The following is a 23,781-nucleotide window of genomic DNA, read 5'->3' on the forward strand; positions in this document are numbered from 1 at the left end:
GATTCACGAGGACTCAAGTAGCAGAAATACTTAACTAGCTAACAGTCTAATGAATGTTTTACTGGGGTGACATGACTGCTGCCGTCCAACTGTGGCTGCTGTAATGGGCACACCACTGATAATTCAGTTTGGGGTTTTCAGCAAAGCTCATCTCGAGTCACAGTGAGGGGCCAATTGGCCACCTCAACGCCCTGCTGTTTGAGCTGAATGTTTGATAGGGGTCTGGCAAAAAAGGAAGGGGGGTAACAGGGAGGAAATGGGGTGATGGCGGGGGAAGGCTGGGGCCGAAACAGGGACAGGGGGACTGTGGGCACTGGGACTGGTATCAAATTACAAGAGCATTTCTCAAGCATGTTAAGAGTTTACTTCTCTGGAATCGCCGTTGTTGCTACTCTTTGTCTAGGAGGGTGGGGCTTTTTCTTTTTTTTTTTTTAACAAGTCATTTAGCGTGCCTACACCAGTGGTTCCAGATGTGTGATTTACAGCGAGCATGAGAACAGCTAGCAAAAGAGCTAACAAAAGTTAAAGCAAAGATCCCCAAATTGCAGGGGAGGAGGGGGCTGGGAGCTTTTCAGGACTTCTCTGGAAGTGTGAAAGGTTTTCGCGGATCCTGTGGTGTCTTCACTACTGGGATGGCTGTTGTTGATTGATGGCCTCGCAGAGTGGCGGGGGGCTTCGGGCCACCGAAAATGGATTAATACCATTAGCATAACAGTGGATCGCACTTTTGTTTCGAGCATGATGTTCTGCTCTGCGGTCTATCTCCATAAGCCTGTTAAGGACCGGAGTGTCACCCTATTGTCAGCTATCACCTTTCATTGTGTGGTGGATTACTGCTCCCATACAGACGATGGTTCACACAGCTCAAGCAGACATTGCAAGCCAGTGCGAGCAAAGGAACTTATTCTGTAGTGCTGCAACACACATCACACATGCTATACAGCCTCATTATGGTGGATTCAAGCACTGTAACTGCCCATTTAATGTGTATATGTATAAGTATAAACATTGATTGGTATTTCAAGAATGTTGCACATAGTTTTTTTTTTTTTTAAATACACAACATCCCAACAGGACCCCATTCTCCTCCTTCCCTCCGTATGCCTTGCTTCATGTAGAGGGGTGGGGGCACAGAGGAAGGGTTAAAGTAACCAGTGGAAGACGGGGTGTAGGGCTGGGCCTCAGTAAGGGAGGAGGAGGAGGAAGAGGAAGGGGGGGGGGGGGGGGGCTGTATAAAAACTGACCGAACACAAGTGGTGCTTTATCCACCCCGTCCCGCTCTGGGTAAGAGGAAACCCTTAACTGCTCCAGCTCCACCAGCTTCCCCCCTTTCTTTCCCTGCCTTTTCACACTCACACCCGTCGGACGTGTGCACTCTCAGGACAAGAATGGCAGCATCATCTACGAAGAGGACAAACGGGCCCTGCAAAATGTTGGCTTTCGCGCTGCTTCTTGTCGCCTCGCTCTTAAATGGTAAGTTGTGGGAAAAAATTCTTAATTCAAAAGACGGCCAACTTCTCAGGGATCGTATGGCCATCCACAGGGAGAGAGGGAGGGAGGGAGGGAGGGCCAGGAGGGGTGGGGTGGAGGAGTGTTTGTTTGAATGGCCTTTGAGTTGAATCCAGGTTTTAACCCTACAACCCTTTTATTCTCTGGAATGCTAACATACTATCTTCGTACTGAAACCAAATCTATAATATGTGAGACTTTATATGTTTTGAAAAAGGTTTGCAAAAGATGTTTTTTCCCTCCAAGATGCAGACGGAGAAGCATTACTTTAGACACCTTGGCAAACAAAGGGATCACTTTAGAGAGAAGGGTTTTTAATTATGTGGAGGCATAGGGAAGATGATTTGGAGTTCTCTATTCTGAATATGCTGCCAAAATAGAGCTTTTATGAATTATCTCATGAATTTCCTTCTTCTGTTTTAAACTATTTGTGAACCTTCCTCTGGCGCTATGTTTGCTATTTCATTGACCTGATTCCCACGATCTTCAAGGACTTTGAGAAATGTGCGTATTTATATTTAGCCTTGAAATGTGAGGCCAGTTGAAGCGTGCGTGAGAGGAGGGCGTGGAGTTTGGTTGTTGGTGTGCGTTTCGAATGTGGTTGTGCCGATATAGTAGGAGCTTTATGGAGGTAACAGGGATGACTGATGCTGTTAAACCATGTGGCTCACATGGCTGAGCTTTCTATACAGTAAGAACCAATTTAAGGATTGTTTATCTGGAATGGATCAACTTCATCTGTTGTCTTTTATTAAAACAATCAACATCTTAACATTCTTCACCAATCAATTGGGTTTGGCCAATTCAAATTCAGGCTGTGTGTCTGATAACATCACCACATTTTGCACCATGCAGTCAGTTTTAACTTTTTAGAAAATTGAATCACGTATGATTTGCTTTTTTTTAAACTCTTAAAATATTGTTTCCCCTAATCCAATTAAACTGAGTCCACTTTGATTCAAGCTTAAAGGGGAACACCGCCGAAATTAAGAGTTCCAATATGTTATTTCCTTGGCTTTGGAAAGTTCAATCAATATTTGTGAACATGAGCTACTCTCTCTGAAAGCCAGAAACCAGAGAAGTAAGTTTCAAACTTGTGATGCCATAGGGTATAAAATCTGGAGCTGCTCCGTAGACAATGAATGGGAGACTGATTTTGTTTGTTTTCTATTTTATACCCAAATGAGCTTTATTCTATTGTAGTGTAAACAGAAAATGTACCCACATACTCAGAACATTCCCCTGGGTACTCTCAGTGTCATCTTTCCCAATTCATTGTCTATGGAGCAGTTCCACACTTTACCCTATGACATCACAAGTTTGAGTTTTAGCACTCTGTAGAGATTTCGTGCACGTTTTCACAACTTGGGGATTACCTTCTAGAGACACAACCCTAGTTTTTGGATTTGGGAGAGAGTTGTTGATGTACACTAATATTTTTGGACTGTCTTATACCATATTAATAACATGTATGGATTTTGAAAATGGGCAAAAGTTCCCCTTTAAAGTTTAAATCAAGACCCACACAAAACAAAGACAATGCTCAACAACTGCTCGAGTACTTGCTTAAGCATTAATATGTAGATCAATCTGGACTCCAGTTTTACCCCATTTATTGCAGTGGCAGGCATAAAATTAAGATGTGAAGAGATGGATCATGTGGTGAAAATAAATATCTGTGGAACTTTTTAGATAAATGAGCCGTTTCATCCTCCAACATTGGCATAGCCAAGTTTAAATCAAAATAAACACAAAGCAAGACCGAGATGTCACAAAAATGGAGAGCTGAGGACGAACCAAAGCTATATCATCATTTGCAGCGCTCTCTGTTGTGGCTGGAAATGAACCGCTACATTCAATTGCTTAATTCAAACCTCCTGTCTTGTTCTTGGGATGTAGCTTATGGGAGTGAGATCATCAGCAACGAGAGGCAGCTGCATCTGCTTTGGGAATATAAAACTGCCTTGACATCATTTTCAACCTATAGATTCTGAACCAGACGCAGCGAAACCTTTAATCTGCTTTTGAGAAAAGAAAAACATCTCTTGACGTTCCCTGCAAGGTTTATCTTCTCTGAAAATCACAAGTTACTAATACAAAGCAGTGAAAATGTGACAAACCGCAGTTGGGCCAAATGCGCCTGCCAAAAAAGACAAATAGCAATGGAGCAGATATCAGATGTAACACAGATGGGAAACAGAGCAGAGACAAAGAAGGCCACTCAAGTTTAACAATATTTCAACTGCATGATAAACCACCTGTCTCCTGACACAGTCTTGTCAACCCAGGATATGGGAGCAGAGCAGAGTTATGCAAGTAGAGGAAAGATGGGCTTACTGTACAACTGTACTCTACAGTGATGAGGTCAGAGCGGATTCACAGATGTCAGTGAGCATAACGGTTACCCAGACAACCTGGCGGGGGGGGATGGGGGGGTCGTGGTAGCAGAGGCTACACTGGAGATGATCAGAAACACCGCGGGAAAACCCCTGATGAGAATGTTTAGCAGACCTCTTTTGGAAAAGCAGTGAGATGGCAAGATGAAGCAATGCACAGTCAAGGAGTAGGTCTGTCAAATTTAACGCAATAATAACGTGTTAATGCAAATTAGTTTTAACGCAACGCATTTCTTTAACGCATTAACGCAACCATCGATTTTTAGGTTGTAGCGGGCTCAGTTTTAGTGAAGATACTGGCATCATTTGAAACTAGAAAACCTAATGAATCCATTGGTACCAACCATACCATACTAGCATGTAACAAAGGAGGCTAAATAACGCTCCAAACTTACACTAAATTTTGGTGAGGAAAATCTCAAAGGGTCCCTTGACCTCTGACCTCAAGATATGTGAATGAAAATGGGTTCTATGGGTACCCACGAGTCTCCTCTTTACAGACATGCCCACTTTATGATAATCACATGCAGTTTGGGGCAAGTCATAGTCAAGTCAGCACACTGACACACTGACAGCTGTTGTTGCCTGTTAGACTTGAGTTTGCCATGTTATGATTTGAGCATATTTGTTATGCTAAATGCAGTACCTGTGAGGGTTTCTGGACAATATGTGTCATTGTTTTGTGTTTTTAATTGATTTCCAATAATATATATATACAGTACATACATTTGCATAAAGTGAACATATTTACCCACTCCCATGATGATAAGAGTATTAAATACTTGATAAATCTCCCTTTAAGGTAAATTTTGAACAGATAAAAAATGTGCAACTAATGTGCGATTAACTATGGACAATCATGCAATTTATTGACAGCCCTTTCAAGAAGTGAAAGATGCTCAAATTTACTTTGTTGTCAGTGACATGGCTGGAATGTCTCATGCGTGCAAGATTTCGGATTCTGCAATACTGCACTTATGAACAATTTTCGTAATTTAGCTTAAGCTCCGTCTGCGCTGTGAAGTGGTTTTAGGAGGCTCTCTAGTTAAGCGATTGCCCAATGTCGCTGCCAACCCCGGAGCATGTAATTATATGAATCATTGTTTGTGCAGTACCCACTGAAGTAACGGACGCACCAAAAGAATCGCCGGAAACAATGTCAACAACAGAGCGTTTACTCCTCTCTTGAAGAAAGCAGCGCAGAGTGAGCCAAGTCCAAACCCAGTGTCAAGTGATCCAGCGGTGGCAACTTAAGTAGACATCTGGATGCACACACTCTCAAACACAAGATCCTCATTCACTGGGGATGGTGTTTTTCATCCGCTCTTAATGGGAGAACGGCTGTTTTTCCACTCAGCTCTTAACAGCTTTGAACTTGTTCCAGCCTCGGTACTGTTTGACTGTATTTACTCTGTGTGGATTCAAATGCAGGAGTTGACATGGTACAGCGCCAAACAAGCTGCTTCATCAAAACAACCAGAAGGTGCCGGTATGTGGCCTGATCTATGAAATTAGATACATGTAAGGGAAAGGGAAGCCTGGGTATCAGATGGCAGCATGTACTGTAAAAACTCAAAATGAAAGCTGCTTTAAAAGCAGAGAACAAATCGACAAAGTGCGCTCCAGTTCAGCGTTTTAATGGCCTATTATGGTTGTTTTTCACTACCACCCCTGGATATATGTGTGTGCAAGTAATTACTTGGGTCGATGTTTTTGAAAGATATAGTACGTATCAAATTCTTTCTGGACAAAATCAATGTTGAGCCTCTGAGCTAGATCCGCCTCGCTCTGCAACAGGATCCCCCAACGGTCTACCTGCGTACACTCAAACCAGACAGGCTCATTCAAGGTAATACACGAGGCAGTGAAACGGTTAGTGGGCAATTGAGAGAGCGTGTGTGTTGGGAAAAGAGGGGTGGAGTGGGGGTGGAGGGGTGATATAATGCTCAAAATTGAAAGCAGATGTCATGTTTCCTGATTGTGGTCCCAAGAAACAGGCACCGTGCTCTGGATAAGGGGGCTGCAGTGGCCTCGGGGTTGGGCTGGGTGAGCGCTGCAGCTGGGCAGCGTCGGGGTGAAGTAAGTGCTGCTTCCACGGGCCTGATTGAAACCATGAGATCCAGTTGCTTTCCTGCCAAGAGAGAAGAATGGGCTGGGTTCTGCTATTAATCGCTGTGACAGGAACGACAGGGGAGGGGTGCGCAGTGTGTGTGTGTGTGTGTGTGGGGAGGGGGGGTCAAGATAGTGGGGTCAGCAGTGTGTTGTTTCAAAGAAGGTAGAGTTGCAGAGCATGTTTAACCGGGGGGACTGAGCTCCAATGTCACATTCCTCCGCGAGCTCTTAACTCTCAAATTCTGATTGTTTAAGATATGACTTAAGATATTAAATTATGAAAACACTCATTAAGACAACACTGTGAATGAATAAGGGCTCCATTAACGGTCTGGAAATGCCAAAAAGAAGTAACCACTTATAGGGCTAAACAAGATGAGGGGAAAATAATATAGCACATGTTTATTTTTGCAAAACATTTGCCTCATTTCACAATATAATCTTTTGATCAACTTCTGGAGCTACATTTGAAAGAAAGTAAACCTAACTCATTTTTTTGCCCTTTCTTGGAGTGCATTTTTGATAATATTAAGACAATGGCATAGTTCAAATCATAGTATAATTATGGGAGGCCAGATTGACAAAGCTGTACTTTGAAAAACCTGAGTGCAGGACGGGGTGGAGGGGTTGTGTGCTCTTGGATAAAATTTCTATCCAATGGACGTTGGCGTGACGTCAGAGCACCTCTGAAGAGGTGCTTTGACATTTACTATTTTGAGGCAGGTCCTGAGGAGGAAGGAAAGTTATACTTGATGGCAGTTTAATTAGGCATTTTTGCAATTTTTGTTAATTGCTCAGAAATGCTGAAATAACTGTATGTATTGTGTTACACTGTAGAGGCATACAATCACGTTTACAGTTAAAGAACTGCATTTGAATTACTAGGGCTGCCCCCTCTTAGTTGAATAGTCGACTAATAAGCTGTTTTGGTCTCCAGTGACGAAGATTTCTTTAGTCAATTAGCCGTTTTTTATGCTTTTTTCATGCTGAATGACTTATTTATGAGAAACTTACGAGCACATCTCTTGTAAACACAACATTTAAAGTGGTGCTTTTAGTGTGATTCTTTGTGGAGAAACTCACTTTTACAGATCTGTTGATTAAATCTATTAATCGATTAGTTGACAAAATTGTGTCAACTAATAGTGTTAGTTGACTAAGAAATTCTTTGGTCGAGGACAGCCCTATAAATGACCATTTCAAAATCCTACTTGAATACCACTCTGAAAACATAATGGTTTTGTAATGATTTATATTTGTGGTTGTTGACCTGATGGTGATCAACCACCATGCAGGTCCCAGAGTGGGGCCGTTAAGGGACTTGCATGCTTGGCCACCCGTGCTGCTGCCCCTTAACCCAGACTCCAATCAATCAATACTGTGCAAGGAATTCATACATATAGTACCTTGCAGACATATACATACTGTAAGGAATATTTGCCATGTAACCCTGAGAGAAAAGAGGAGGCGGTATGTCTTGAGACTAGTGTTTATAGAAGTTGTCTTGACTGGACAGACTCTCTCACACACTCAGTCAAAACAGTTAGGACATCTACGTTCAGCTTCAAAAGCAGAACATGGGTCTTGGTTCAAAGCTGCAAACTTTATTTGTGGATAGAAAGATTGGATATAAATTACGTGGCTTCATTTAGAGTTTGATTTTCTTGATTTCCAATGACAACGTTATGTCATGTGGTAACTATTGCACGCTGCATGTGGCCGTGGACTTTGACACGGTGGTCCACTAACGTGTGCAGACCATTATCACCTCACCATGCCCCATTACACAGCACAGGATTTTCCCCAACAGAAGCATGGAGAGGCCGGGGGGCCCAGGGGGTATAAGGCCATGTTTTGGGGGTCAGTCCCTGTATGTACATGTAAGTTCAGGACTTCTCTGGAAGCCAGGCTGGAACTGGAGGCCAAAGCCTGGGGAGGGTCTACCCCATTTGAAACATCCAACAGCTGGCTCATGTTTCATATATAAGACACACAATAGAGGGTGCACATGAAAGATGCACAATAGTTGCAGACGGATGGGTGTATTGGCTGCATTTAGAAGTGGGTGCGCAAAATGTCACAATATCTTACATTTTAAACAATGAAACTCAACATAGACGAGTTTCCACCAAAAGTTCTTTTTAGTCCCAGGAACTACTTTTCAAGGAACCAAAAGGGTTCCTTCAGCCCTCTGTTGTCTTCAAACTGGTCCGCTGACATATGAAAAAGCAACATGGCATGGGACGAGGGTCGCTGGTGGTCGCAGCGGTAAACACACAATCAGCCTTCAGTTCAGTGTGTCCGGGGTAAAAAGGCCCCAAAAAATGTCCCTGAAACTTAATTTAGACCCTGATCTCTGGAGTCGAAACGCGCAGAGAGTTCCTCAAAAGGTTTCTATTTCCAGGGAAAGTTCCTGGGCTCATCAAAACCTTTCTGTACATTAGAGGAACTAGAACAAATCCAGTCAGTGAAGTACTCTACTTGTAGAGTTTTCATGCTCGAAGTCATTATGAGACAAAAATACAAAGTTATGCAAAGAAGATGTGAGCCTCATGTGGAACCTGTGTTTAGCCATTACATATACTATGCAGCAAGCTTAAGAGACTGAAAGCAGGGCCACGGTGGAGAAAGTAGCTGTTGCCATAGGGCTCTTGGCATGTTGCTTTACATTACACTATGGTGTGGGAGGTGCGAGGGCCGAAGCAGACATCTCACCTCAGTAGATGCCTGGGATTAGCTGTGCGTGACTAGGAGAGGGCGAGCAGACAGGGAGAGCTGGGAGGGAGGAGGGCGTTGAGCTGCAGGCTCGTCTTCTTCCAAAGCCTGCCACATTCCTCCATCCGGAGTCCCAAGAGATGGGGGGGTGGTGGTGGTGGGGTGGAGCGTTTCAAGACCGCAGCCGTCACTCCGAGCAATCTGGTGGGAAAATCTTCAAGAGAGCAATGAAGTCAGAGACCAGGCTGTATAACATATGGAGTCAGGGCTGATTAGTTTTGTCGTGTTTGTGCAATGATAGCGAGACATGCGGCTGATGACGGACATTCTGGCTGCTCCTTAACATTACACAAAGAGAAGGAATGAAAGACGAGTCTGTGTGGGTATCAGTGGTGATGCAAGGCTTGGGTTGGGGAGTTGTGAGCGTCTCTGATGTACAGTAGTGGAATGGTTAAGTAAAATCAGTGAGTTATCACCTTTAGCTGTGGCTCCTGTTGAGTTGAGGGTGGAGGGCAGTGATGGGTTCAGAGGTCGCGCAGTCAGGAAGTGTGTGGAGCTCACGCAGGGAGCAGGGCAGCAGCAAACACCGGGGACACTTCTGTATCAATTACAGCACAGACGGTACAGGTCAAGGCTACAATTTCACTAGAAAGCTACTTGCAGTTCCTCTTGTCTTCATACACAATAGATGAATATTAGCAAAGTAGAAACAAATCATGGCCGTTGTGTAACAAGCCTTGAAAAAAATCCAGAGTTTGCCTGAAATTAATAATAGCCAGACTTGAAGTTTTTAGGTCTACAATGAAAATAAAACAATAAAAGGCGCCGGCGGTCACTCAGATCCTGCTGTTTCTGTTGGTCATAAGTGGCAATTATATTCGGAGGTTTCATCCCATCTGGGCTCTGGGCTGTCGGGGAACGTTGTTTGTGTGTAATGAGTGACGACTGGTCAAAAAAAAACATGCCGTGTGTTATTGCGTCTGAAGCTAAACAAACATGTTTTGCTTCATGAAAATGTAGCAGCCAAGTTTTACAAGTGTGCTTGAGGTGCCGCATGACATCATTAGCACAAGACTAGTAAAACACAGTCGCTTTTCAGTGTGGATTTAAAATCCTACTTAATCTTTCAATCTCAAACATGTGCTGTATCAACCCTGTCTCCCATAAAATTACGTTCCCATACAATTAACTGCATTCTACATTACATTTAAAGGGAAACACATTTTCATTACGGTCATTACGGTCGCGGTTTGAAACTGTTTAAACACGTGGTTTACGTTGTAAATTGAAATACAACTAAAAAAATGCACTTTGTTTGGTTTAGGCAACAAAACTACTTAGTTAGGTTTAGTAAAAAAAACATCATGGTTTGGCTTATAATGACTACATTTCACATGGGACACCAACAGCGGTCTCCTTTGGGAAAGTCCAGTGTTTGTTAGACCTATGCACCTCCCCACCTGCTCTCTAGTCGTGGACTTTCTCACTTGTTATACTTGTTATTATACTACGTAACTTTCTACGTCACCTGCTCTGCATGTCGCTTGTTGTACTACGTCACTTGCTGCAGCAATCCGCGGACTTACAAACATATTTGTGATACGTCAAGGACAAACATGATCCATGACAAAATAGGTTTCCTTCCAAACGTAACTGAGAATGCAGTTTAGTTGTATGGGAACCATTGTGGTTCTCTCCATTTTAAAAGGAAATATGAATTAATTTCCAGCCACTCACCACAGTAACCCACCACAGACTGCCCCAAACCCCAAACTGTAACTGAAAACTAAACATACCCATCAGCCAGTGAAGTGATCACAGAGCTGAACCAGCACATGTCAGCCTCTGCACTCTCACACTCCTGTGTGTCACGTTTGTATGAGAAAACCTGATTTATGCCCGACCATCTGAACCTCATCCTTTCCGGTAAAATAAACACACAGACCACACAGACCACACAGAGACGGTCGAGGGATGGCAGCTGTAGGCTACAGGCTGCAGACTTAACAAGGTTAGGGAGTCCTTGACCTGTCACTGGTCCACACCCCCGCTAATGCTCCTAATGGTAAACTAGAGACGGGAAGGATAGTGAGACAAGGCAACATTCTGGCTCCATAGTGAAACTTGAGCATGCAGAGCTTTATTGTAGGTTTGACATGGGTAAGGAAAGTGTAAAACTGCCTAGAGGTCAGTGTGTTTACTCATTTATTTCGACCAGTTACAAACTGTAGACATATTTCCCCGGTACAGGCACAGTATGACAGACAGCTGCAATGGACAGTTGCTAGCACTAAGCATGCCAGAAGACCTCCTTGGAGATTACTGCCCCACCTGCTAACACGACACACACAGTCGTGTTTACTCTGTTCTTGTGGCGCCTGTCTGTCACAATGATTTATCTAAGGAAGTCAGCAGACATGTGTCACTGTGCCACCTCTGTGTGAATATATATGTGCCTCGTGTGAAAGCCTCAAGCAGTGACTAGAGACGGCCGTGAGGAGACAATAGAGTGCGACAAGGGTGGAAAAACAGGCGCAGAGCTCTCCACCTCCCGCCGGAGCTCCGACTGCAGGTCGAAGGTGGCAGCGAAGCCGGATCTGCGTAGTTTCTGGTGAACTTGTGTGCTGTAAATCATTTTGTCTGTCAGGCACTAAGAATAACTATATAGAAGTAGCCAACACTCTCGCTGATGGTCTTGTTTACTTATGTAGGTCATAAAGAGGCATCAGTATTAAACGGAGACTGTTTCATAACCAGTTAAAAGTTCATTGTAGTAACTTTAAGCTAATGTTTTACAGTCACATATACATTATGCAAAGTGAAAACAAAGCTATCAAAATCCAATCTTATATAAGCAAGAGTGGCAGTAAGATTTAGTTCAACAGGGGGCAGCAAACGTGAATAACAAACCTGAAATCAATCACAAACTCAATCTGGCAACCAGAGAGGAATCACACAGGGAGAGAGTGAGACGTAATGAGATCTGCAGAGGTAAGGTATTATGGGAATGTTTTGAGAGTGAGGTAATGCTGTTGTTGTTAGACAGAGAGAGGGAAATCTGGGTAAAAGAAACGCATGCTGCTGGTTTGACTCTCGGGTCCTATACCCTTGCAATGTGACCTAAGCAAATCAGAGCAATAAAGTCCTCGGCTCATTAGCTCGATGACTGCAGGGTGTGGCAGCATATTTTACTAATTTGCACAGAGAATAAAAAATGTGCCCTGGAAGTTATCCAGGTTATTACAACTTTGCAGGTGAAGTAATTTACATCCTGAAAGAACCTGACTAGAAATATCCTATCAGGACTTTGATGTAGTGCTACAATTTATCAAGGACTCCTACCCCAAAGTCATGCGGATCCCTGAAAATGGAAAATGGTATAATGGCCTATTACATAATTCAAAAAATTTAGAAAAAGTGATGTTTTCAATGGCATCATTACCTGGCACCTTGGAGCAGCGCATTTAATCAGGGCATTCGTCTGTTTAACAGGGTAGATGGAAAAATCAGTCCACTCACGTTAATATATCTCTGCAACTTATTTTGTACATCCCAGTCTTGCCTGACCTACAAGTGAGTCACTGTGACCACAGGATCTTTTGAAAAGCCTCGGAGTGAGAAAGATTGAATTTCAAAGTGAATGACTTCATAACGTGATCCGTGGATCTGAGCACATCAGTTAGATCTTTTACCTAATCTTCCATCAGTGAAGAGCCTCTAGGGACACACAGAAATCTCACTGTGAGCACGCCAAAGAGCTCTCACACACTGCATGAGCTCATGCATTAGGATGATAATTGACATTAAAGCACACTGGTGAACACTACCAGTCATCTGACCTATGAGTTACTATCTACTTTATCAAATCATGGCAGCAGAACTCTAATGAGTTGATGTGGGATAATAGCTCAGATTCTAGAGGTATTATAGCTGGACTTAAGTAGCTGGAAATGCAAAGTGGAAAATTGTGCTTTAAAACAGCAGCAAGTGAGCACTCCATCCTGAGAACCTGCGATAATGTAATCACAGATTGTCCACTTTGGTACATGTGAGTCACTTAAAATGTCTGGATACTCAATTTGAAATGTTCATAAATGTATGTCTTGCCAGTATTTAGAGCCAGTTAAGTGCAGATTGCCCTTCGCAGCTTTAAAAGCATAAACATATTAATTTCCAGTAAAGGCAATACACAGTAATAGCGCAACTGTGTGTGCTGCCGAACTGTACTAAATAGTTTGCAGTAATTGCCAAAATTGCATATTAATGTAACATATCTTTTAATGTGAGCACAGAAATAATGAACCAGAGTTGCAGACAGACAATAAAAAAAGTGCATTTAAAAACAAAACACAGCTCTTTACTATTTAGTGTGATTGCGCCCTTCTGGTACACAGCACATCTTTATAATAAAGGAACATTTTTAACTATTTGGCACAAGTCCATTGTGTAGCTACCATAAAAGCATGTTTGCTGAGAAGCTCATAGCACCCATCCCAGTGGGAGTGAACACAAGGTCAGAGCTTTTGGCTGGAGTTCAGCTCTTGTATTGAGGGACGGTTTATTTGCTCAGGCTGAGCAGGTGAAGCAGCCCACCAGTGGGTTATTTATTACAGTTTCTCAGTGCTGAGATTTACAGATTTAAAAGCTACACCCTGAGAGTTGGTGTAGTAACAGAAGCCTTGGACCAATATCTTAAAATGATGTAGGAAAATCTCTTAGTTACAAGTATGCTTGTCACTGATTTAACGCTATGCCACTGCTGCATCTACAAGACAATATCAATGAGATCATTTATTGTGCTTTTCAAACATTAAGCCTCATATTGATTTTACAGCAGGAGTCACGGCGCAGGACGATGATGTGGTCACAGCGACGGTGCCACCTGTGGCAGCAGAGTCAGCTGTACGAGGAGACATGATTCCACAGGCAACAACTGAAGCTCCTGGTAAGAAACACTGAATAGCACTACCAGTCATTTATAGAAATATGTTGTCGGTTTACTCTTTAGATTGATTTATCAGCAGGAAGGAAAGGCTCACTGATGGGAAAAACAAACAACCGATTTCCCTCACATCCTGAGGAACAAAATAAATCAATAACAACACCATGTTTAACAATTAATCTATGTGTGTGCTGTAAAATGTACTTGTTGTTGCGACTGAGTTAACTTTACTAACAGAATTAATGAATTAAAACCTCAGTCCCTTTCTCTGTAAACGCAGCCGAGCTCAACCATGTGTCCATTTCAATATGCTTACCAACACTACAACTCATGCTTTGACTACACCATCACATTTAATAAATTAACATTTAAAAGATTGCATTAAAAGCAAAAACAGGCCAGAGCAACAGTAACTTGATTAAATAGAGGAAGAATTTCTACTTACTGTACATGCCCTAGATAAGCAGTATTAATGTACTGCATAGGCCTAATCAATTCAAATTCATTAACATGGAGTCCAGTTCAACATTTAAAGGGGACATATCATGCTCATTTTCAGGTTCATCCTTGTATTTTGGGTCTCTACTAGAACAAGTTTACATTCTTTAATGTTAAAAAAAAAAATATTTTTTCCTCATACAGTCTGTCTGAATATAGCCGTATTCACCCTCTGTCTGAAACGCTACGTTTTAGCGCCTGTCTCTTTAAGACCCCCTCTTAAAAAAGCCCAGTCTGCTCTGATTGGCATGCAAGAAAAATATGGTTCACCTTTGCGAAGGTAGTTCTCAAGCCAAATGGAAGTTTTTCATAATATGTCCCCCTTAAAGCGTAACCAAGGCCCTGGGTTGCATGAGTTGTTGGTGCTTATCGGCTTATTGTAGCTCACTTTTCAGAATCAGCCATATAATAACCTCTGCCATTCAATGTGTCTGAAAGCTCATGTGCATTGTTTTCATATCTAACAAAGCTGCAGAGCCAGAGGATCCACAAATCTTGGTTTTCCCGAGTGTGGGATCTCTAGAACCGACTGAACAGACTACAGCGGCAGAAGAAGCAACAACACCGACAGCTACAGGAGAGGCAGCTGATGCGGTAACTGGAATCACAGTTGAGGTACAAACTGTACCCATAATCGCGCAACCAGAGACGCCAGCACCTCTGCCTCCCAGGGGCGACGGCCCCAACAACATTCCACGGGTAAGATAAAGAAGTCCCTTCAGATCACTCGGTCTGTCGTACAGAAATTTAGATATAAGGTTTCTGGTTTGGTCTGGCTGTATCTGTAGGGTCACATTGAGAGAAACACGCTATCTGATAGTAAATGTCACCAAAAAAAAATATGATTACCATCTGCATTAAAGTCATTAGTTATTTTAAATACAGAGCACAGAACAACTAATACCAGTTATATCATAGCGTGACTACTTTGGCATGTTGGGGCACCTTTTTTTGCAAATGTTCAAATGTTTCAACTGACAATGAGCCATGACGCTATTTGCAAATGGTTGTTCTCCAACCATAGAAGGAAGTGTGGTAGTAGTTTTTGCATAACAAAATAAGGATATATTTTCATAATGAGAAGTGCGTCTCCGTGGGCCACATCTGTTGGGTCTTGTCTACAAATTTGAAGTATATGAATGACTGATCTCAGTCCCATAACCAGTGGGACTCTTATTTTCTTTAGCTTTTCTGAGATGGACAAATAAGTTAGTTATATACAGTATGCCGTGCTGTAGGTGCACATAGGGCTGTCGCAGTGAAGGAATTTCCCCCGCAGTGATAATGATGCGATATGCTGTATTATCGCAATTTCTTCTGGGGAAATTACTTAATTTATCCTGATTTTAGTGCTTTTTAAATGACAAAGATGACAGTTTTAAAACTAAATACTTCTTTATTGTTAGATGCAAAACAAAGAAGGTCATTGAGGCGCAGGGTTTTCTTCAGCTGAGGCGCTTTGGTTGCGTCTGGTTGCTATGATACAGAATATCAAACTGTTAGCACAAGGTACTTGCTCTGGATGAAGGCAGGTAGGAAGAGAGGACGGACCCGCCGGTCTATATTAATTTTTCCTCCATTGTTGTTGTTGTTGTTCACCACTTGTAGCCTACATGTAGGATGTGACGGTTGGTCTTTGCGGAGTTTTACCCAAAGTTGAACATCTTTTCAACTCTTGGGGACCAGAAAAAAAAATAAAAAATGCAGCGCTCAGGGCAGAATAGATATATATATATATATATACTGCCGTTTGTAGCAAAGTGTAAAATGCGGCACTCCCATTGCAAAGAATTCAAAAAAGAAAAAAGCGGACATAGTGGTTGTGGCGGTTGCTTGTCATCTCCTGCAGTTGGCTTGTTGCGGTATTGCAATATTGAGTTATTATGACAGCCCTAGGTGCACATTTGGATTTCCTCTTAGATTGTTTTAAATAGAATCAGAACAGAAAATAAAAGAATATGCTTATAATAGAGGGAGCAAGTCAGAGGCATTCAGTTGTAAGTGTTCACCATACTGTGCACTGTAATATCTTAAAAGGCATTGGCCACAAACCTAATAATTCTGCACAATTTGGCCAATAACATAGAGCAGTCATGAGTGGAATGGTAAGAAGGGAAAGTCATGGGATGATTAAGGAGTTTTGGTTTCTTTCTGCAGCTGGTGCCACAGGATGATGTCGTCTGTGTCAGCAAAGAGGCGGTCCAGGACAAAAACGCAGTCAATCTCAAACTCAAGGCCTCCTCCAACTGTGTAAGTTCAGAAAACACCTCCTTCTGTCTGTTTGTCTATCTACTTATATGTGCTATAGAAAAACAGTCTGTTTGTGTGGCAGAACAGAAAAAAAAAAAAAAAAAGAGAGCAAGGGTGCAAAATATTCATGCACATACACAAAGCTACAAACTGTACTAGAAAGGAAAATAGTCTCTAGCTTGGTTTTGATGCCATTCCCAGTTGGCTATCAGCTCGCTAAACATAAGCGCAGCAGGAAAATCTTCCATATTTAAGAGGGAGCAACTGTTGATTCTCCAATGCCCATAAATCAGTGAAGCTAGAGAAAAACTGTTTCCATCATTTTTAATGTCTTCTTCTTATGTGGGGAGGAAAGAGAAAAAGAGATTTCTGTTGTAAGCCAGGGCATGGATTGAGGCATGAGGGCAGAGGGAGGGTGAGCGCAATAGGTGGGCTCACTGCTGCTGTAGAATATGTGATGTATAGAGGCCTGAAGCCACCGTGTGGGTGGTTTTGTGTTTAGAAACACAAATATTTCAGTGTCTCAGGATAGCAGCTTTGAGCTCTGCAGGAACCAGAGCGCATATGTGGAGGTCTGAACCCAATAGATGAGATTTCAGCTCATATAGCCTGAGCAGTAAATGCATTATTTAACATTTAAACAATGCATAAACAGCTGTAAGCAGCACAATATACAACAGGGGGTCCTTGTGTACTCAGACAAAGAGGTCAACCATATTTCATTGTTCGTTTTGCCTTATTAGCTTATTTTAACCCAATATTTAGCCTTTAGGACTAAACAGAACTAAAGTGAACTCTGTTTCAAACCTGCTTGTTTATCATTTTAATCTCATTTGGTTCAACCTGCAATCCTATATGCTTGTAAACTATACAAATATTCCTTAAATACAATATGGATTAAGTTCAGTAATGGCATTTGGTATTCTTGATCTGAGATACTAAGTGAAAGGATGATGCAGTTGTGGTGATATCTCACATCCAGCCAAGTAATGGAGAGGCTCATCCAGTGTCTCAATGTATGCATTTTGATGCCATTGCTCAATGTTGAGACAAATGTCATAAAAAGGTTACAAGATTCATATATTTGTCATTTTACAACACAGGGTTGCACAATAAAACACAAGTTGTAGCCGCTTCATGCTACACAGATACCTGTATAGAATATGTGTATATACTAGTTCTGTGTGTTGTCAAGAATCTGGCGATACGATCTGTATCATGGCACAGGGGTAACGATTAAATATATTGCGATGTATTGCAATACTGTAAGCCATGCGATATATTGCAATTTTGAAAATCAAATTTTAGGAAAAGAAGTCATAGGATAAAGAACACATCAGAAACACACTATTTTAGAAAAGTCAAAAATAACATATTTGTACTGCATGCAAAAAATTTCATGTTTTTTCCCCCCAAACTGCATGTGATTATCATTCCTTGCAAAAATGTTGCGTAATTTGTAGCGTTATTTATTTCTCATGACTGGAGACTTTGACCAATCACAGGTCAGTTCAGAGAGAGAGCGTTCTTATTGGCTGTGCTCCGGTCATGTGACCGGAACTTGGCATTCCTTCAACAGATTTCACAATGACTGCCGCGTCACAAACTTTCTCATTTAACAGCTACACCGTACACTACAAGACGATTCTGAAAACCTTTGAGGCCAGAAATAGGCATTAACGTAACATAATATTGATTCATATTTGATCAGCGCTGCTTAGTTTGACCGTTTGATCAGAAATACAGCCATTTCTGAGCTTTCTTTACACAGAGATCAAATCAAGAGCTTCTTAAGAGCAAGATTTCCAGATAGAGGTCACTGTGTCCTGCCCATAGCTATACATATCTAGCCATCTGTACACTCCTGAACTGGGATCAAGGGCTCCTACAGTGTGGCAGATTCTGATGTTTGGATCAGATTACATCGGGGAAAAGGTTGTGCACAGAGTTGTGATAGCACTTATCGGACTAAAGACAAAGAAACAGAGGAAGAGGGATAAGAGGTGGAGTGGAAGAGTCAAGGCGATATTGAAGGCAGGTCTTGAGATTTTATAGAGAGCTAATCATTTGGGAATTTAGAATTTGATCAATTAAACCATTCATATGTTGAAATGAATCATGTTTCAATACTGACTATCTTTTATTTTGATGTCATTACAGAAAGAGACCAAAGTGAAGATTGAAAGTGTTCTGCAGGAGCTGTGTGGTGAAGACTGTAAGCTAGATATCTACCAAGAGGACAACACAGCCGAAATTATTGTATCTGGAAAATATGTTGAAGGTCAGTAACGCTCTTGTGGTAATTATGATTTTTAATTAAGATGAACAAAGCACATTGTTACACCTCATAAGATGACATTCAGTGTTTTTAGCATCTAATGAGTAGCCATTATGAAGATGCTTTGTGAGTTTTCTAAGTAGCAATAAATAAAAAAAATTATAAGAATAAATTTAAATATCGGCTACCTTGCTCCAAACTTTAAAAACTCAAATTTACGTTACTGGCAGTTATGATGGATTATGTTTTTCATCACTATATGGTACTGTTTAGTTAGCCTCTCTACTTCCACTTCTCTAAAAATGTCAAAACATGTAAAATGTCACAGGAAAAACACAAACAAAAACTTTTTTTTAATTTGCAGATGATGTTGCAGGCATGGCTGACAAGTTCAACAATGACAACATCAAAGATAAGGTACAGTACCACATATATTGTATTATAGAAATACTCTACATATGTATATGTATCTTGTCCTTCTAATAGTATTATGTATTATAGTAGTTGTATGATACTATCAGGCGGCAAACTCCGGTTCTGAAAAGTGAAGCAAATGTGTAAGTGCCTTAAACTTGCATTCTTTCTAACAGCCAGCAGGGGGCGACTCCTCTGGTTGCAAAAAGAAGTCTGATTCTATAGAAGTCTATGAGAAAAATGAGCCTACTTCACACTTGATATTTTAGCTCAATAAACATTGTAAACATGAGTTTATGGTCTCAATCTTCAATCCAACATGATGTTCATTGAGTAAATTATGGTCCCATTTAGAGTAAAATAGACAATAAAGCAGGGTCTGTTTTAGGGCGTGGTCACATTGTGATTGACAGGTCAGTACCACGGCGTTGTCCGGTCTAGGTGTTGTCCGTGTTTTCGTCTTAGAACTTTAACCCTTTCACAGTGTGTTTTCAGTTCATGAAAGTTGATTACAACCTTTTTGGTGGACTAGAAATGTCTTATTCAACGTTTGGTTGTACTTTGTTGCTCCACCCTTTTGTGTCACTTCTTGTTCCAAAAAACCAAGAGGGCGACGGCAAAAATGACAAAATTCTTATATACAGTCTATAGGTATTAAAAATATTATAAATTATTCTGTTCAGTTGGGAACTGAAGAGTCATAATTAGGTGTGTGACTGTGATTCTCCTCAAAATGCATTATGGTTAAATATCTTTTCTTTGGACATGGCCAAGGCATGGACCAAGCTCGTACTCAATGTCAAATGTCTAGTCAACATCATACAATGCACTATGAAGGGCCTGTAAAATACACATCCAACAGTAGAAAGCTACGTCCTCTATACTCAGCCACCACAAATTTGCTGGTTGACTCATAATCAAACTAGACAGGGGAATATACTCGGGAGAAGAAAAATACTGCCTGAGTGTGTAGACGTTTCTAAAGGCTTCAAGCTGCCAGGCTGTCAGTTTGTGTGACAAACAAAAAGCCCACAAACAATCCACTTGTCAGCTGCAAAACATTCTTTCTACTACCTAGGGAACAATCTGGGGTTATGGGTGTGCCTGTCACACCCCTCTGTCTCTCTGCATTCAACATACACCACATGTCCCTCTTTATTCCACCTTATACTGAATAATCTTATTGGTAATTTACCAGTGTTTCAGCCAAACAGTCGCTCTTCATTATGCTGTCTGCTCCCTGGCATCTTTTTGTTTTGACACTCCCTTCTAGCCGGAGGAAATCCTGCCAATTCTGTAGGTACATTTCCATAAACAAAGGCGTTGGATGGGGTTGTTTCTTTTCTGACTCTCAGTCACAACAGACAACAGTAACCGGATAATGAAGATCTCCTTACACACTATGTACATCTCAACATATGCATTGTATCTCATGTTTTTATCTCATGTGTGTCAGATTCAGTCTGTTTGTGTGGTTTGCTATAGGAACTATAATTTTGACACACAATGTGAACACTTGACTCATGTTATGTTGTTCTCATCTTTGTTATCAGACTGATGTGAAGGAGGCTGTTCCTCGTTGGGGGAAGAACTCTAAGTTGGTACTGGTTTCCTTGCTGCTGACTGGCCTGTTGCTGGCTGCGCTGCTGGTAGCTGGTTATTACCTCAAGACCCACCGTAAGAACTCCAAAGGAGTCAGACTGGTGAGTAGATTAGAAGAGGAGTGTCACACTGTTAACACCAACTTTTTTTCTACCCTTTAATGCCTTCAGTTCTTAAAGTGTCAGTAAAGGTCTTTGCACACCAAGTCCGTATTTTTTGTATGCGTTTTTTTAAATCTGTCAACCGATAAAAAAACGTTACGCGCAGAAACCTTGCACAGTGAGTCCGATGCATTTTATTTTTCTATTTGTTGCGAAAATTCGCAGTACAAGACCAAACTGAATTACGTGGGTGCAATGGATAGTGCTAGTCCCAAACGGGGCTAATGAATGAATGATATTAGCAAGAAGCTATTGTTTAGATGCCTGAGCGCAGTAACTACCGTCTAATCTTTCGTACATCCCTTGTTTTGCGACCATCCTCAATGTCAAGCTGTTCTGCAATCACCTGCCAAAATCTATCTTTAAATTTTTGGTTTCTTTTTAAACGAGCGACAATTTTGGACAAAGCAAATTGTCGCAAAAGAATTTCTGACTTGATGCCTTTAAGAAAAGCATCATGGGCTAGCAATAAAGCAACCACCTTCTCTGACCTAAGCGAAGAAAATTTAGCCCCATGTATAAGATCCAGTTCACTGAGGAAATTGTACCCGCTGAATGTTTATTTGAAAAAAGACACATACGGATTTGAGGTCAAACGTATGGTTATCCTCCGGTCAATTGCTCACTCAAGATAGGACATGCTGGATTTGCGTGTCCCTTAACTCAAAGCAGCATTCGGTGCTTTCTACTTTTTCTACTTCAATCCCCTGCCAGGGGGCTACAGATGGTTTTGGTTGGGGTTTTTTTTCTCTCTCGAGCTCATGACATAATTTTTCAAAACGTTTACATATGGGGGCACACCCATATGATGGTTTGGATGGAATAGATTGCTGCGTTGCCTATGTTTGTTGTCTTATTTATTTAATAAGTGTCTGTCACAGGCATCAAATATTATCCTCAAGGTTCTTGCCGTCAGACAAAGCACCTCACCAAACTTAAACAAAGTCATTTACAAAGGGTTCATATTTTTTAGCTAGAAGCAAAGTAAAACAACAAGCATGTATGCATATCGTTAACCTCCCAACAGTCAAACAATTACCAGAACCCTTCTGGGTGCGCACAGCTGAAACCCATAAACCTCACGAACAAAGAATGCATTTGTTTACTTTTAAATAACGCCCACAAAAACAAATCAATTTTCAACCACACACTTTCTTGCTTGTTTGTCATATTTGAACAGTCAAATGAAACACGTTGGTGTTAAATGTTCATCTTAAACCTGTATGAGCTCTGATGTTAAGTGTTGTCTGTGTGTTTGTCCTTAGGCCGAATCTTTCCAAGTGGATGAGGAGAACCAGGCCAACACCCTGGTGTCTGTGGCCCCCCTGCCCCAGGATCCACTCGACAAGCCGACCGGCAACGGCGAGTCTCCACCGGAAAATGGGACCAACCCCGCCCCCACTACCAACGGACACTCTGCCACCCAGACCCCAGTGGCTGACACGGAGATGTGAATCATGACACCCCTGACCTCCTGTTCTACCCATCACCCACTGGGACACACTACACACAAACCCCCTCTGCTGCCTCAGAGACTGTCCACACACTGAGACAAATTCAACCAAATACATTCACCTCCCCTCTTCCTCTACTGCACCTCTCGGGACGATGATGATGACGACAACAACAACGACGCCTTCCATGATGACGATAATGACAATGCCTGTAATGTGAAAAGTTTGGGAACACTGGCCTTTGCTGGTGTCAAGAGGAGCCTACATACGCTGTGTTTGGGACTGAGACTGCTCAGCGGGGCGCTGACTGGGATTTGTTAGCTGCCCTGACTTCAGTCTAGTTGAAACAATCATTGTAGAATCCCCAAATAACGCCAAATATGTGCTGAAGAAGCAGCCATTGCTCTATTATTTCAATCCACGATTGTGGTGCATTGAAACCAACGAAGCCAGGCAGTTGAAAGGGGACCAGTTTTGTACTGTTTTAAAAAGGACTGACGCTCACTCGATTGTTTTTTTTTTCTCTTTCTATTTGATTCAGGAAATGTTTGTTTTCGTAGCCTCTCTTTTTGCCTTAACCTTGTTAAGACTGTAATACAAAAACTGCCAGGTATTTGCAAAGAAAGTGCTTGTCACTGTTGTTAACCAATCGACATAGTATTAGCAATGTACAAAATAGATAAGATAGCAAGCAGCAAACATGTTATTTGGTTTTACTGATGAATGAGATAATGGTACCAAGCTATTCATAACATGGAAATGTCAGCTGAAAACTATGAGTATTTGCCTCGGTGCTTTCGACTGATGAGCATGATGAACAACTGAACCTTGACAACTACTGACCTTTGGTCAAAGTTTAATTGAGATAAGTTGCAAAGAACATTTCTATTTTTGTGATAGCGTGGTGATGTTCATGATGACATTAGTGTACAGTTTTTGTTGTTGTTGTTGTTTTTTTAACAAATGCAAACTTCTACTTCTCTCACTGCTGTCTCTGGGAATGGTGAAGAGCAGCAGCGTTTTTAAATTCAGAGCAAAAAGGAAAAACACCAAGTTAGCGAGCTGGTAAACAAAATCACGGCCGTGACATTTCTACACAACATAAAGCAGGTTCAGCATTCCCAAGACCGCCTTTATCTCCTTGTTGATATAAAACATGTTGTTTTTTACATCAGTGGTACATATTTTTTTAGCTTCTCTTTTGAACATCTGGCTGCTTTCATAATGTACTGCATGTGTAAATAAGCCTGCTCTCTCTCTGTTAGTAGTACCTGTGCCTGACTCATAAACTGTGATTGTTGACAATATCTTCGTGGGTTGTCTTCAGCTTACTTGATTTATGAACAGGAACATTTAAATGCATACATCAAAAATCCTCCACAGCAGGTCCGGTAAGATACTTCTTTCAAGCTATAAAATGCATAGCTGTACTCAGGAATGTACAGCATAT

General features: G+C 41.6%; 1 protein-coding gene and 1 long non-coding RNA gene across 3 annotated transcripts in view; one reads left to right on the forward strand and one right to left on the reverse strand.

Annotated features, from left to right (window-relative positions):
• LOC141770188 (uncharacterized) overlaps positions 1–23,781 on the reverse strand; it is a 127,210-nt gene that overhangs the window by 95,116 nt on the left and 8,313 nt on the right. For both annotated transcript variants that reach the window (XR_012594455.1, XR_012594459.1), the window contains exons 3-4: positions 9,209–9,330; positions 8,733–8,946 (exon numbers count right to left, since the gene is read on the reverse strand). This is a non-coding gene — a long non-coding RNA (uncharacterized LOC141770188). The remainder of the gene's footprint in view (positions 1–8,732; positions 8,947–9,208; positions 9,331–23,781) is intronic.
• Positions 1,249–23,638, forward strand: LOC141770176 (uncharacterized). The gene is made up of 8 exons (XM_074639834.1): positions 1,249–1,473; positions 13,567–13,677; positions 14,642–14,871; positions 16,330–16,422; positions 18,583–18,703; positions 19,065–19,117; positions 20,668–20,817; positions 22,143–23,638. Exons 1-8 carry the CDS (start codon positions 1,389–1,391, stop codon positions 22,329–22,331), a joined length of 1,032 nt encoding a protein of 343 aa, XP_074495935.1. The 5' UTR covers positions 1,249–1,388; the 3' UTR covers positions 22,332–23,638.

Source organism: Sebastes fasciatus, chromosome 1 (assembly GCF_043250625.1).
Source record: "Sebastes fasciatus isolate fSebFas1 chromosome 1, fSebFas1.pri, whole genome shotgun sequence".
NCBI lineage: Eukaryota > Metazoa > Chordata > Actinopteri > Perciformes > Sebastidae > Sebastes > Sebastes fasciatus.